The following is a 13,856-nucleotide window of genomic DNA, read 5'->3' as shown; positions in this document are numbered from 1 at the left end:
CCTGTACTGGAGACACAAATAGTCTCCAGTGCAGGGCTTTGGACGCCATCTCCCGTAGCCCTGCTCTGCCTGCCGAAAGACTCCTGGTGAGATGCGGGCTGCGGGAGAGAAGCGGTGCGGCGTCTATCAGACGCAGGAAGCCAGTTTCCCATGGTGGTCCCACAATCTGGTGGGTCCCCCCCTCCCCCGCGGCAGCACCCCCTCTCACATGGCACCCCAGGCAATTACTTGGTCGGCCTGGTGGACCAGGCGCCCTGCTGCTACTCACCCTCTCAGCTATTCCCTTCTAGCAGTCCACTCATCTCTTCTCACCCTCTTGACCAGTCCCCTTTTCTTTACTAACCCTCTCAGCTATTCCCCTCTAACAGTCTCCTTATCTCTTCTCACCCTCTCAGCCAGTCCCCTTTTCTCTACTTGCTCTCTCAGCCATTCCCTTCTAAAAGTCCCCTCATCTCTTCTCACCCTCTCAATCAGTCCCTTTTCTCTACTCACCTTCTCAACCATTCCCCTCTAACAGTCCCCTCCTCTCTTCTCACCCTCTCAATCAGTCCCCTTTTCTATACTCACCCTCTCAGCCAGTCCCCTCTCCTGTTATGACCCTGTCATCAAGTCTGCTTTTCTGTATTAAACCTCTCAGCCAGTCCCCTTTCCTGTTCTTAACCTCTCTTTAACATCTCCACCATGCCTGTCTAGTGCTCACTTTCTCAGCCAGGTTCCTGTAGTCCCCTCTTCTGCGTTCTCCTGTCTTTTCTGTGGTATTCCCCTTATATTCACTCCCTCTGCCAGCCTCTTCTTCTGTACTCTCCAACTCAGCCAGTCTCTTCATCCTCCCTGTCTATGCCCTTTCCTATATTCACCACCGTATTGGCAGTCTCTTTTCCATGTGCTCACCCTTTTTGCCACTTTTATGCCACCATCTTTTCAGCCATCTCCTGTGCTCCTATCTCTGCAAGTCCCCTCTCCCTTACTTACCCCATCAGATAATCTTCACTTGTCTGCTTTGAATGCCCTTCCTTTGGCTCACCTTGTCCACTAGTCCTCTGGTATTGGATTGGTCTTATGTGCTAGTAAAATGCCTTCTGTTTACTTTTTCTGACAGTTCTGTGTTCAAACCCACTTCCAGCTCTATCTACAGTGCTCACCTTCTTTGCCCATTCCTTTTTCTTCTCTCTCCTTCCCAGTTGTTCTTGTGTTTAGCATTACCGCCAGTTGCAAACTATCTCTAGTATGTAGTTTAATTTCCCTTTAGAGAACCATAGATGAACTTACGTGGTCCCGTGACTATCATTGCATCTTTCACCCTCTTCACCTTAGAGTTCTGGAAAACATAGTCACAGAACTTTTGGCTCTGAGACAAAAAGTTAGGATTGATTTCCCCTTCGGACACTTCCTCTAGCGCCTGGAGACGTTCCTTATCTGCAGTCGGCAGATCGAACACAAAACATTTCCGCTTTCCGAAATACATCCGGAGGCAGTTCCTTGGATGGTTGTACTCCATGTTCTTCAGTGATTTTTCAGCTTTTGTAAATTGAATAAAACATAAGAGAAATCAGGGTCATTTAGGGTATCACCATATCAGTATCAGTTTTATTTCCTTACATTCACTTGCAGAATTCCCATTTCTGTCACCCACATCTTTTTAGTTGTCTGGTTTAAGCGGTCACCCCTAAGGTTCCTTTAAAAAGCCAAGCTCTTCCTATGTCTGTGCTATGATAGCAATGGGAAAACATCAATGACATGGGTAAGTATTTTTGAATAATTGGGACAAAGTGTAAGTGTTTTTTATTATATTTTTATATTATTGTGTAATAATTTCCTCCACCTAACATAGTGCTCCCCAGGCTCGGGCATAGTGTTGGCAGCAGGATGCTCACTCACCAGCCCACCAGCACACTCTTCCTGCGTCCTCTCTTCAGCCATCAGGGCACCTTTACCATCTGACCTTGCCGCATACATGTGGTCATACAATGTACATGCCGTTGCGTCACAGGGTGCAGGCTGCTAGTGGGTATGGATACAAGACACAGGAGCAGCAAGCCAGTGGACGGATGAGGCAGGTGAGTGTGCTCCATTGGCAAAACTCTGCAGGGATCCAAGGGAGTATTAGATGGTGACACCTAGGGGGCCCTACAGTTAGTTAGATTTTTCAAACTGTATTGCGCTTCTGTTGTGGTACACATGCATGGAAGCGTATGTTTTCAATACATTTCCATGCAGTTCTTATTTTGGCCACAGGAAGTGAGCGCTAAAGAGCCTCACTTATAGTGAACTGCACCTATAATGCTTTTGCTGGTGTGAAAATGGCCTAAGGCTCAAAAGTTGTGTTGGATCACTACAATGGCTTCCACAGCACCCACAAGATGAGAAGAAGAGCATCTCTTATTTGGTCTAACTGGTAATACAGAAGTGTATTTAAAGGACACCTAAGGTGAAAATAAACAAATGAAATAAACAATTGTTTCTATCTTCCTTCTCCTTAAAATGACTTTTTAAGATATTCCACGGTTTTATTTTATGTTTCAATCTACTTTTTAAGTTGTAACTGTTTTATTGTTTTTGCTCGATGACACAATCATTGAAGTATGACAGAGCTAAAATGTATTAACTATTGACCCTTTTTATCTCTCTCCTGCTCTCAGAAGCCGTTTTCTGCTAAGAAAGTGTTTTATAGTTGGCATTTCTTATCAGTGAGGGTCACTCTGTAGTCACTTCCTGTCTGAGTCAGGACTGAGTCAGCCACTTTCATACCTGATATTTAATTATTTCAGGTAGAGAAAGAAAAAAAGGAACGCAGAATAGTTATTTGTGTGCTAGGCACTGTACATACCCATGTCTATCTCATCATGTCACATGTCACCTCGGTTGTCCTTAACCACTTGATGACCCACCATTTACCCCCCCTTAAGGACCAGCGCTGTTTTAGCTGATCTGTGCTGGGTGGGCTGTGCAGCCCCCAGCACAGATCAGGGTGCAGGCAGAGCGACCAGATCGCCCCCCTTTTTTCCCCACTAGGGGGATGATGTGCTGGGGGGGTCCTGCCTGCCTGGGTGTTGCGGGGGGGGCACCTCAAAGCCCCCCTCCGCGGCGAAATTCCCCCCCTCCCTCTCCTCCCTCCCTTCCCCGGAGATCCAAGGCTGCACAGGAACGGATCTGTCCTGTGCAGTCTCTAACAGGCTCCTGCCTGTCATGTGACAGCGATCCCCGGCCGCTGATTGGCCGGGGATCGCTGATCTGGTACAACGCTGCTACTGTTAGCAGCGTTGTACGAATGTAAACAAAGCGGATTATTTCCGCTTGTGTTTACATTTAGCCTGCGAGCCGCGATCGGAGGCCCGCAGGCTATTCACGGAGCCCCCCGCCGTGAATTGACAGGAAGCAGCCGCTTGCGCGAGCGGCTGCTTCCTGATTAATTAGCCTGCAGCCGGCGACGCAGAACTGCGTCGCTGGTCCTGCAGCTGCCACTTTGCCAACGCGCGGTATGAGTGCGCGGTCGGCAAGTGGTTAAACAAAGATCTCTTTATGTAAATTGTAGGTGCCACCGTAGACAGCTCACTGATCTCAACCTCATTACAGTGAACCACATATACCTTGAATCTTAAGCTGGCCAAATACGCAACATTGCTTACTATTCTATTATGCCTGGTTCTAATGCTATAAGATCTCATTTACAAGAATGTTCATCAAAAGTTTAAGATTGTGTTCACATGATGTGCATTGTAAGATTGTAATACATACGCATTTTAAGCTTTAAAGCATTCTCCAGGTATTCATCCTCTGAGACCAGTTTTCCATCAATCTCCAGCTTCAGAATAAAATCTCTGACTGCCCAGATGAATATGGGGAAATACCTGGAATATTCTCCCTCTTCGTCCTCATTGTCTTTTGATTTCACCTTTATTAGTTCAGTGATTTCCCCTACTAATCTGTTGCATTGAAATAAGGAGTTTTAACATTTTATCTCATGTTATTAACATTTGGGTTGCATTGTCTTGCCTCATGTGATTTTACCTAATTATAATTCACTAAACTGATTACTGCACAGAAAATTAATATTAGGTGAGGTAAATTACTAACTTGTGCTGTAATTGTCTCAAGAAATGTCAAGAAATTGCAATTCACAAAGATTTCCACATTTGGTTTACCGGGCAAAAGTGTTTGGTATTTTTCTCCAGCTCATAGCAGCCGATAACCCGCTCTCTCCATGCTGTCTCTGTGCGGTAGATTTGACAGACAGCCTTTAGGGAGAGACAGGCAGCCAATGGGGTGAGCCACAGCCCTGCTTCTCATTCTGATTTGATGCGATGGAGAATCAGGTGGGTCTTTCACTGAAGCAAAGCAGAGGAGGGAAATAATTTTGAGGGCTTTTCGGCATCCCTTTAGATGTTAAAATCTGTATACTGTTGTACAGAAGAGCTCCCCCTGGTGGCTGCAGCACATCTAAAGGGATGACAAGATACACTGCAGAGAAACATACATGCAGCTCCATGGCTGCCCTGCTAGACGACTGGTAAAGGTCTTAAAGAATTTAGGCATGTTTGTTCGGCAAACTTCTTCTGCCTCATGCGGAAAAACTTAAGTGAATTTGGAAAATACTGAATAAGGTATTTTACCCAACAAAATGATTTTACCAAACTGCCCTTTGTGAATAGAGTCCAACGTTTAAAAAAAACAAAAAAAAACAAAAAAAACAGTGTTGCTTGCAAACTTTTTCCAAAGTAATTTTAACACCAAAAATGCTATTTTCCATTTTGTGAAAAAATTTGCAATTTGATTCACAAAAGGGTGCTAACATAGTTAGCACGCCTAAAAGCTTTGGACATGCAAACTAGGGTGCTAAGTCGTTTGCATGTCCAAAGCTGTTACTGATTGCGCGTTAAGTTGGTGCGCCCGAACTTTTATTATATAACTTCAAATATATTGATATTAAATAAAAGTTATATTTTATATGTATTTAATGCTACAAATGTGTTCTTTTAGTAAAGATCTGGTTGAGAATTGAACTTGAATAAAATGTAGTTATTGTGAACCCACAGGGAAAATAAACTGATAAGATAAACAATTATATTTATCCTCCTACTCCTAAAAATTACTTTTTGTTTTAAGTATCCCAGGGTTTTCTTTTATATTTAAACATTTACAGAGTAGGTTGAATGTTTTACTGTCTCTAATCAGTGGCAGCCTATTAAGTGTCCCAGTGTTAGAGAATAGGCTAATAGTTCTTGTATTTTATCCCTCCCTGCCCTTATGAGATGTATTCTGCCAGGAGAACTTTTATGGCTGTAATGTGCTTATCAGTGATGTTTACTATATTCCTGACAAGGTACAGACAAAACAGAAGCCGCCACTTGCATGCCTAGATATTAACTCTTTCAGGCAGCAAAAAAAGCAAGTAAAACAGCCTGGTCATTAATATGTCTTGTACTGTACATACACATGTTTATCTCATCATGTCACATGTGGCTTCAGGTACACTTTAAGTCTGCTGACTGCTACTAGTTAATGTCCATGTATTATGGTCTTACGTAGAATACTTCCTTGCAGCCTGTGATAAAAGGATACTTTAGTTTGTCCAAGGCATCCTGGTCAATGGTGCCTTTGCTGTTATACACCAGGGCGCTGCTCAGAAGCACAGCCAGGCTAAATAGCCAGATATCATTTTTGTTATCCCCCTAAAAAAATGGAAAAACATTAATGGAAATGATCGGCCCTTTTTCATAATTAGAACCTTCCATAACTTTCCAGGTGGGATAAATTCAGAGAAAACAGAAAGTGAACAATACATGCACTAAAAGAAATTGAATTAATACAATTTTGTAAATGCAAATTATGTGTAGAGATCAATAGCATAGGTAAGATGGTATGTGGTATATACATATATATATATATATATATATATATATATATATATATATATATATATATATATATATATATATATATATATGTGTGTACTATGTGGGAAAACGGGAATTGTTTTTGCTGGGAAACAAAACAAAACACAACTTAACCAGAGGAGACATTTTTGTGAACCTTCATATTTTGCACTAAATAATGTTTGGGGGAAAAAAATTACACAAAAAACAGTCATTTTTATGAAAATAATAATGTTGTCTGCACCAATGCCTTTTTAAAAAAATGAATTGTCTATTTTACAATATTTCTCACTATTTTGAAATTAGGATGTCTATGATAGCAAAAACTATGATAATGCAAAAATGGTCACATAAATCACTCGCTAATAGAATTTTGTTTAAGGGTGTAAATCAGTAGCAAGAAACAGTGACTTTTTCAGGTATAAGGAGGCCGAATCCAGTGGAATCCAGTGGAATCCACTAGCATTGCATGGGAACTAAGTACTTTGAAAGTTAGCTGGAGAAGTGGGTAAAATTATCCCCCAAATACTAAACAGCCAAAGTACAAAATATATATGGAGTGGACATTATTTTAAGTGGACAATCAAACTTTTTTTTGTCCAAAACAATTCTCTGCAGTTAGAGTGTGAGTGAGGTGTGTATGTGATTGGTGGCATAATATGTTAAAGGGGACAGGTGATATTTGGCTTAAAATCAATGTTTTTTTCATGTTATGCACAACAATTCTTAATAAAAATGTGAGTACTTTTACCAAATAGCGTTGTGGATATATATTTTTATAAAGTTAGAGCACATAAATAAAAATGCAAAGCAATAAATCAATAAAAGAAGAATGGGAATAAGAAGCATAGAAGAAAAACAAATACTCTATATGAAGCACCAAGATGAGAGTCCTAATAAAAGGCCACACAGATGATATAAGGACACCAGGGGACAGTATCCTTGAGGTCCTATTGGAAAAGGAAAATGTGGTGAAAGTACTTATCTGCTTTAGGTCATAATATATGACCTGCTCTATGTGTGTTAAAGGATATCCAAAGTGACCTGTAACATGATGAGCTAGACATTGGTATGTACAGTCCCTACCACACAAATAATCATGCTGTGTTCCTTTTCTTATTTCTCTGCCTGAAAGGGTTAAATATCAGGTATGTAAGTGGCTGACTCAGTCCTGACTCAGACAGGAAGTGACTACTGATCAGAATTTCCAACTATAAAACACTCTTCTAGAAGAAAATGGCTTTTGAGAGCAGTAGAAGAGATAAAAAGGGTCAATAGTTCATGGATTTTTAGCTCTGGCATACTTCAATGAATGTGACATTGAGCAAAAAAATAAAAAATAAAATAAAACAGTTAAAACTTAAAAAGTAGATTTAAACATAAAATAAAACTGTGGAAAATCTAAAGAAAATATTTTTAGGAAAAGGAAGATCGATACAATCATTTATTTCATTAGTTTATTTTCAGATCAGGTGTCCTAAGAAACCTTAGTTTATGGTTTACCTTCTCTACATCTCCCAGACCTTCTGTGTCCAAGAGGACCAGTGTTTGATCCAGTTTAATGGGATGAGGAACACACCACATCCAGATGCCTTTGGTCTTGGACTGAACTGTTGAGCCCAGAGCGAAGCCTTAAGATATAAAATAAAGAAAACAATGAATGGAATTTGAGAATGAGCCCTAACCAGTTCGGGTTGCACAGTTTTAAAGAACATAAAGTCATCTAGCAAATGTGGGCTGACTTTTCTTAAATATTTGTTATTAGATGGGGAATAGTTGCATGGCCACAGTCATGCTGACACATTTGCATAAGGAACCCTGTCACCCCCCCCACCCCCATTTTCTCTCTTCAGCATACGCCTACTCTTCAGCCTTCACAAGCCATATGCAAAGAAAGCACTAGGATCGCTTTCCTATTAAATTATTCCAGGTGATGAATCTGGATGCAGATGAAGCAGTGCTGTATGCAGACGTTCTCCTTTGGTTTACGATCACATGATGTGATCAGAGCCCAAAGGAGAATGTCCGCATACAGTGCTGCTGCATGGCGGAAGAAGAGATCAGATTCAGAGCCCAGAATGGGTAAATATGAAAGAGCTCCCTGTGCCACTCTGCATATACTGAACAGGAGGCAGCCGGAGTTAAGCCAGCCGAGGCATTGCTGCCTTGAGTTGTCTACACAAGATAATTCAACAGAGAAAAATCTATTAACTAACCTTACAATAATTCTCATTGAGTTATGATATGACCAGGGTGAGTGTTGCAAAGTTTCAGTGACTGGCAGTAGGCACCCCTGCCTTTTTTGTTTATGAACTCCTATCAGAATCAGAATCAGAATTGGAATCAATTTATTTTCACCAAGTAAGTTAGCATCTACAAGGAATTTGTCTTGGCAGTTGCTTAACAAACATAAACAAAAATAATACAAGGACAGGCAGTGTGTATATTACAAGTCAAGGACATTATGCAAGTATATTGGCAGTAAGCAATGTGAGAATTGTTCATTTTCAGTTGTAGCTGATTACTTTCAGGTCCTAGCAGCTCTAGCGTGGTTCAGCATTAAGTATGGCTACTGCTTGAGGAAAAAAGCTGTTCCTGTGTCTAGAGGTTTTGGTAGCGATTGACCGGAATCTTACTCCTGAAGGCATGCGCTGGAAAATGGAGTGAGCTGGGTGAGAGGGGTCAGAGGCAATTTTGGGTGCTCTCTTTCTGCACCTGCTAGCGTAAAGATCCTGCATGGAAGGTGAACTACAGCCAATTATCCTTCCCGCTGATTGATGATGATGATGATCCGCTGCAGCCTCCCCTTTTCTAATGCTGAGCAGGAGCCGAACCATACAGTCATAGATGATGTTATGGTGTATTCGATGATTGCAGTGTAGAACTGCACCATTAGATTTTGAGGTAGGCCAAACTTTTTCAGCTGCCGTAGACGGTACATCCTCTGTTGAGCGTTCTTGACAATAGTGGCAGTGTTGTTGTCCCATTTTAGGTCGTTTGAGATCGTGGACCCAAGAAACTTGAAAACTTGAATGACTCTACTTGGGTTATTGTGGATCCATTTATGGTTAAGGGGAGGTGCTGGGGGGGAGATCTCCTAAAGTCTATTATCCTCTCCATAGTTTTGAGAGCGTTTAGTTCCAAGTCGTTGCTGCTGCACCAGGAGGAAAGCTGTCCCACTACATGCCTGTATGCAGACTCGTCCCCGTTTTGTATGAGACCAACTACTGTTGTGTTGTCTGCAAACTTCAGGACCTTAACAGATGGATCTGTGGAGATGCAGTGATTGGTGTAAAGTGAGTAGAGCAGTGGGGAAAGCACAAAGCCCTGGGGTGCACCAGTACTGACTGTCAGAGAGCTTGATGTGAGTTTACCAAGTCTGACACGCTGTCTTCTGTCGGTTAGAAAATCGGTTATCCATTTGCAGATGGATTCAGGTATGTGTAGCTGGGAGAGCTTGCTGTGCAGCAGTGATGGAATTATGATATTAAATGCAGAGCTGAAATCTATAAATAAGATCCTGGTGTAGGTTCCTGGGGTGTCTAGATGCTGTAGTACATAATGCATACACATGTTCACGTCATCGTCTGCAGATCTATTAGGCCTGTAGGCGAATTGCAAAGAGTCCAGCAGGGAATCTGTGATGGACTTCAGATAAGTCATTATCAGTTTTTCAAATGCTTCCATGACCAATGATGTCAGGGCACCAGGCCTGTAATCATTTAAGCATGTTCTTCAGTGTTCTACAACCTCGTAAGTCAATCCTCTGTCTAATCATTGAGCACTCACCTCTCTGAGCTCCGGCCAACTTGTTCATCAGGTAGGACTTCCCTGTTCGATACAGACCAACAATGGACACGACCACCACTGGTTGGTTGATCTTGGCAAGAATGTTAATGGCCTCTTGGTTCACCACGAGCTTTGGTCTCCCTTTTTCCTCCGTGTTTTCAATCAGGCAAATAGGAGAGTCCATTTTCACTACAGGTTCCATACTAAGAGGTGCAGATTAGTCTCTACTAAGAAAGGATAAAGATAAATTGAGCTAATTTTTCAAATTCAAAAACTAGATCGGTTTTTAAATATTTGTAATCTGCACATACACATAGCACAACATTATTGTTCATTTGATTTGAATTTACTTAATATTATTTGGGGAGATCATATACATATACATTTTTTTTAATCGGGCTTTATCCAAGAAAATGCATGCTGTCAAAGACTTCTGTTGTGTTCTGGAGGATAAATTGTCCTAATATGGTCAAATAATTCACTGTAATCTCAAAAATAAGGAGCAAAGAACAACAAATAGTGCTCAACTTGTTGTGTGCTTAATAGGGCCAGATTTACAGCTCAGGAGCCTATAGGCACATAAGCTTTGGTGCCCTAATCTCCACCCCTTAACACAGGCCATGCCTTTTAATTCATGCTTCTCCCCACCCCTTTTTCCCTTTCCTTATTACATTAAACCATACAAGGTAATGTTGCTATTACCCCCCCCCCCCAAAAAAAAGTAGTCATATGTGCCCCTCTTCCCTTCCTACCATATAGGTAGCCAGAAGTCCCATAATAAGATGTTCCCCCATAGCCAGATGTGCCTCCCTGTTTCCCTCACATAGATAGTCAGATGTGCCCACCTTCTACCATATAATCAGATGTGCCCCTCTATTGGTAGTCAGATGTCCACCCCTTCTCCTTCATGGATTGCCAGATGTGTCTCCCACACACCTAGTCAGGTAACAGTGGGTTTCATCATGTGACACATACATGAACTGGTGCATCACATGACATTGCTGTCACCAAGGAGATGACCATGGGGCACTGCTTTGGAGAGATTTCACTGTGTAACATCAGGAGGCTGTGAGTTTTGTCTCATTAACACTCCACTTGCCACTCTGCAGAGGGAGCGAGAGCAGCGAGGGGGACTTCGGGGGCCAATGAGCTGTCGTTTACCCAAGGACTGTCTGTGGGCACAAGCATACAATGCCTACTGCACTGCTGGTTAGGGTGATCTGGCTTGGCTCCTACACCACAGTAAGTATTGAAAACCCTACACTGTTGCATGTTGCACCCTATACTGTTAATTCTGACAGCGTGTGGTGACTATTCCAATACCAGCATGGGGGCATAGAGGTCTGCATGGTGGCATAGTGGTCAGCATGGTGGCATATTAGTTAGCGTTCTTACCTTGCAGACTCCCTGGCTCGAAACCTAGCCAGGGCACTATCTGCACAGAGTTTGTATATTCTCCCTGTGTCTGTGTGAGTTTTGTCCAGGCATTCTGGTTTCCTCCCACATCCCAAAAACATGTAGATACGTTAATTGGCTTCCTCCAAAAAATGTCCCTAGACATTACATACACTACACAATACATACATAGATATATGACTATAGCAGGGATTAGAATGTGAGTCTCTCTAAGGGACAGATAAGTGAAAAGACAATATACTCTGTACAGGGCTGCAGAAGAGGTTGGCACTATAAATACTAAAAATTAATAAAAGCAAAAAAAAAAAAAAACACATGCACTGCCGGGCTCAATTGCTTCCGGAGCAGTGTAATGGAAACAGGTGCATACAGCTTGAATCCATGACATCAGTCCATACAGCTATCCATCATCAATAAATGCAGGATTAACTTTTAGTCAGTCCACATCATGATCCAGGGGGGGGGGGGGTAATGGTAATAAGGGGTGGGTGCAGCGGAGTAGTATTATAATAATAATAACAGGTCCAAGACTTGTTGATAACCTTGAATCACCTTGACCTTTTCCTGAACTTGACCTATGCCAGTCTGCTTCCTGACTCAGCCTTTGCTTGAACCTGATGTTTTGCTGCCTGCCTTGATCTTTGAACTAGCCCAACTTAAAGGAATACTATCGATTCACATATTTTTTTCAATCTGCACAGGAATTGTTTGGGAAGTGCTGCTAAGTACTGGTGTATACATTTTAGTAGCAACTTCTTTGTTTACTGTTATCAATATACATTTAAACTTTACTGACGCCAAAACTGACGGCTGACTGAGCCATGAGGAGAGGGGAAATTCCCCTCACACTTGATCAGTTAACTCTATGTGTAGCTCTGTGTGTGACAGAGAAGAGAGCTCCCAACAGCTGCAGCTCCTGTGTCCTGTGTTTCTGACTGACGTGTCTGAAGACAGCACAGGAAATGTAACTAATTGTCACAGCTTTTTCATACTGTTTTTGCTTTCAGAGTTTGATAGTTGCTTTCTGTAGTCTGATATGCAACTCTGGCTGTGCATTGAAGCAGACACCCCTTCTGCAATTGATTTGTCCCAATATAGCTTAATCCTACCCTCAATAAATTACAGCTTTTGCCTCTGATATTTAACATAAAAGGTAGGAAAATGTTTACACAACAACTTAGACATTATTTGTACATTGTCATTTTAGAACACTTGGGTATCGATAGTATTCCTTTAAGCATGTCTGCCACCATACCACCTACACTGACCTCCATCTGAACTTTACTAATGACGGTCTGCTGCCTCGTTTTAGCTTTGCTGCAACTTGACCAATTTCTGTCTGTTTCCTGTCTTGACCCCTCCTTGAACCTGGCCTATGCTTTCCTGTAACATACTTCAACTTCTGCAGGCTTCCTGTCATTGCCCTCATTTAAGTCAGGGTTAATTTGCCACCGAAACACTAGCAATAGAAACAGAAAATGTTTAAGATAAAATGGAGCCCTAGGCAAGATCACACTTTTTGCCCAACACTGATGGTCACCTGGCTTTTTAAGTTAGATTTGGTGGGGGCTAGCATCCACAGGCCCCCTAGACTCTCTTAAGGCCCTAGGCAGCTGCCTAGAATTGCCTTGTGGATGATCTGGCTCTGACTAGAAAACAGAAACACATAACATTAGAAAACTCTTCTTATATGCTTAGAGAGGAATGGGGTGGAGACAGAAGGTAAGATGACAAAAATTATCAACTGAGCCTTGTTATGCAGATGTGGACTTCTGTCTGACCCTTTAAGCCCTGAGCTCCAGTTTAAAACTGTAAAAAGTGACACAGAAGTGAAAAAAAAATCATATAATGAATTGTATGTGTGGGGGGTACTCACCTCGGGATGGGGAAGCCTCAGGGTCCCAATGAGGCTCCCCCCATCCCTGAAGCTGCAGGTAATCCAGCGCTGGCTCCCCCGAAGTGTCCCGCAATCCGCGCTCGACAAGCCTGACAAGGCTTTATATATTTACCTTCCCTGGCTCCAGCGGGGGCGCTGTTGCGGCTCTCTGCACGGTGATAGGCGTCTGCACAGTAGAGCGGACCGACAGCGTTCGGATATTTCCGCCTATCTCCAAGCGGAGAGTCAATACTGCGCCTGTGCTGGAGCCAGGGAAGGTAAATATTTACATCCCCGCTGTTCAGAGGGGCACAGCGAGACCACCGAAGATACGGGAGGACGAGGAAAGCCTCGATGGGATCCGGAGTCTTCCCCACCCGAGGTGAGTACCCCCAGGGGAATGTTTTTTAGTTAGAGGTTTTCTTTAATGCATTTTGCTAAGATCCTTGCAATGCATACAGATAATGATCAACAAAAGAAAGTGTAACTTTAAAAACACAGAAAAAACAAAATGCAATATGGTGCAAGGTACTCACACTGGTGTGTATTGGTGCTGGTGCAGAGGAGACTCTTATTGCAGCAGGAGGTAGAAGATGCAGAGCTCTATATGACTGGTGATAGCTAGGCTTTTATAGACAGTCATACACAAGTGAAAGTGAAAGGAACAGATCCGCTATCAACCACACCTGCTTCTACGATGCTTCATGTGAGAAGTTATATCTGCTCATTTCTCTTTATCTCCTTCTGCACATATAAAAATAAAGCACATAGTACAGATAGCAACATTCGTTTGACAGCAGCTCTTTCAACCCTCTCTGTTATATCTCATCAGAGCAGTTTTGGTGAAGTAGCGTTGAGTAGATGTATTGGTCACCACTTGAAATTCTTGTAAATGAGCATTC

At 42.3% G+C, this 13,856-nt stretch overlaps 1 protein-coding gene across 2 annotated transcripts in view; it reads right to left on the bottom strand.

The window, feature by feature from the left end:
- Nucleotides 1–13,570, bottom strand: part of LOC137543656 (guanylate-binding protein 1-like) — a 42,427-nt gene extending 28,857 nt beyond the window's left edge. Inside the window, exons 1-6 of one of the 2 annotated variants that reach the window (XM_068264782.1) lie at nucleotides 13,491–13,547; nucleotides 9,663–9,889; nucleotides 7,377–7,504; nucleotides 5,560–5,669; nucleotides 3,736–3,923; nucleotides 1,270–1,518 (exon numbers count right to left, since the gene is read on the bottom strand). In XM_068264782.1, the coding sequence (XP_068120883.1) occupies nucleotides 1,270–1,518; nucleotides 3,736–3,923; nucleotides 5,560–5,669; nucleotides 7,377–7,504; nucleotides 9,663–9,864 (877 nt within the window). In that variant the 5' untranslated portion in view covers nucleotides 9,865–9,889; nucleotides 13,491–13,547. Of the gene's footprint in view, nucleotides 1–1,269; nucleotides 1,519–3,735; nucleotides 3,924–5,559; nucleotides 5,670–7,376; nucleotides 7,505–9,662; nucleotides 9,890–13,490 lie in introns of both variants that reach the window. The other variant, XM_068264783.1, reaches the window with a different exon arrangement.
- Nucleotides 13,571–13,856: the final 286 nt, after the last annotated feature.

This window comes from Hyperolius riggenbachi, unplaced genomic scaffold (assembly GCF_040937935.1).
Source record: "Hyperolius riggenbachi isolate aHypRig1 unplaced genomic scaffold, aHypRig1.pri scaffold_142, whole genome shotgun sequence".
Taxonomy (NCBI): Eukaryota; Metazoa; Chordata; class Amphibia; order Anura; family Hyperoliidae; genus Hyperolius; species Hyperolius riggenbachi.
Note: the sequence above shows the minus strand (reverse complement) of the source record. Positions and strands in the feature narration are given on the sequence as shown.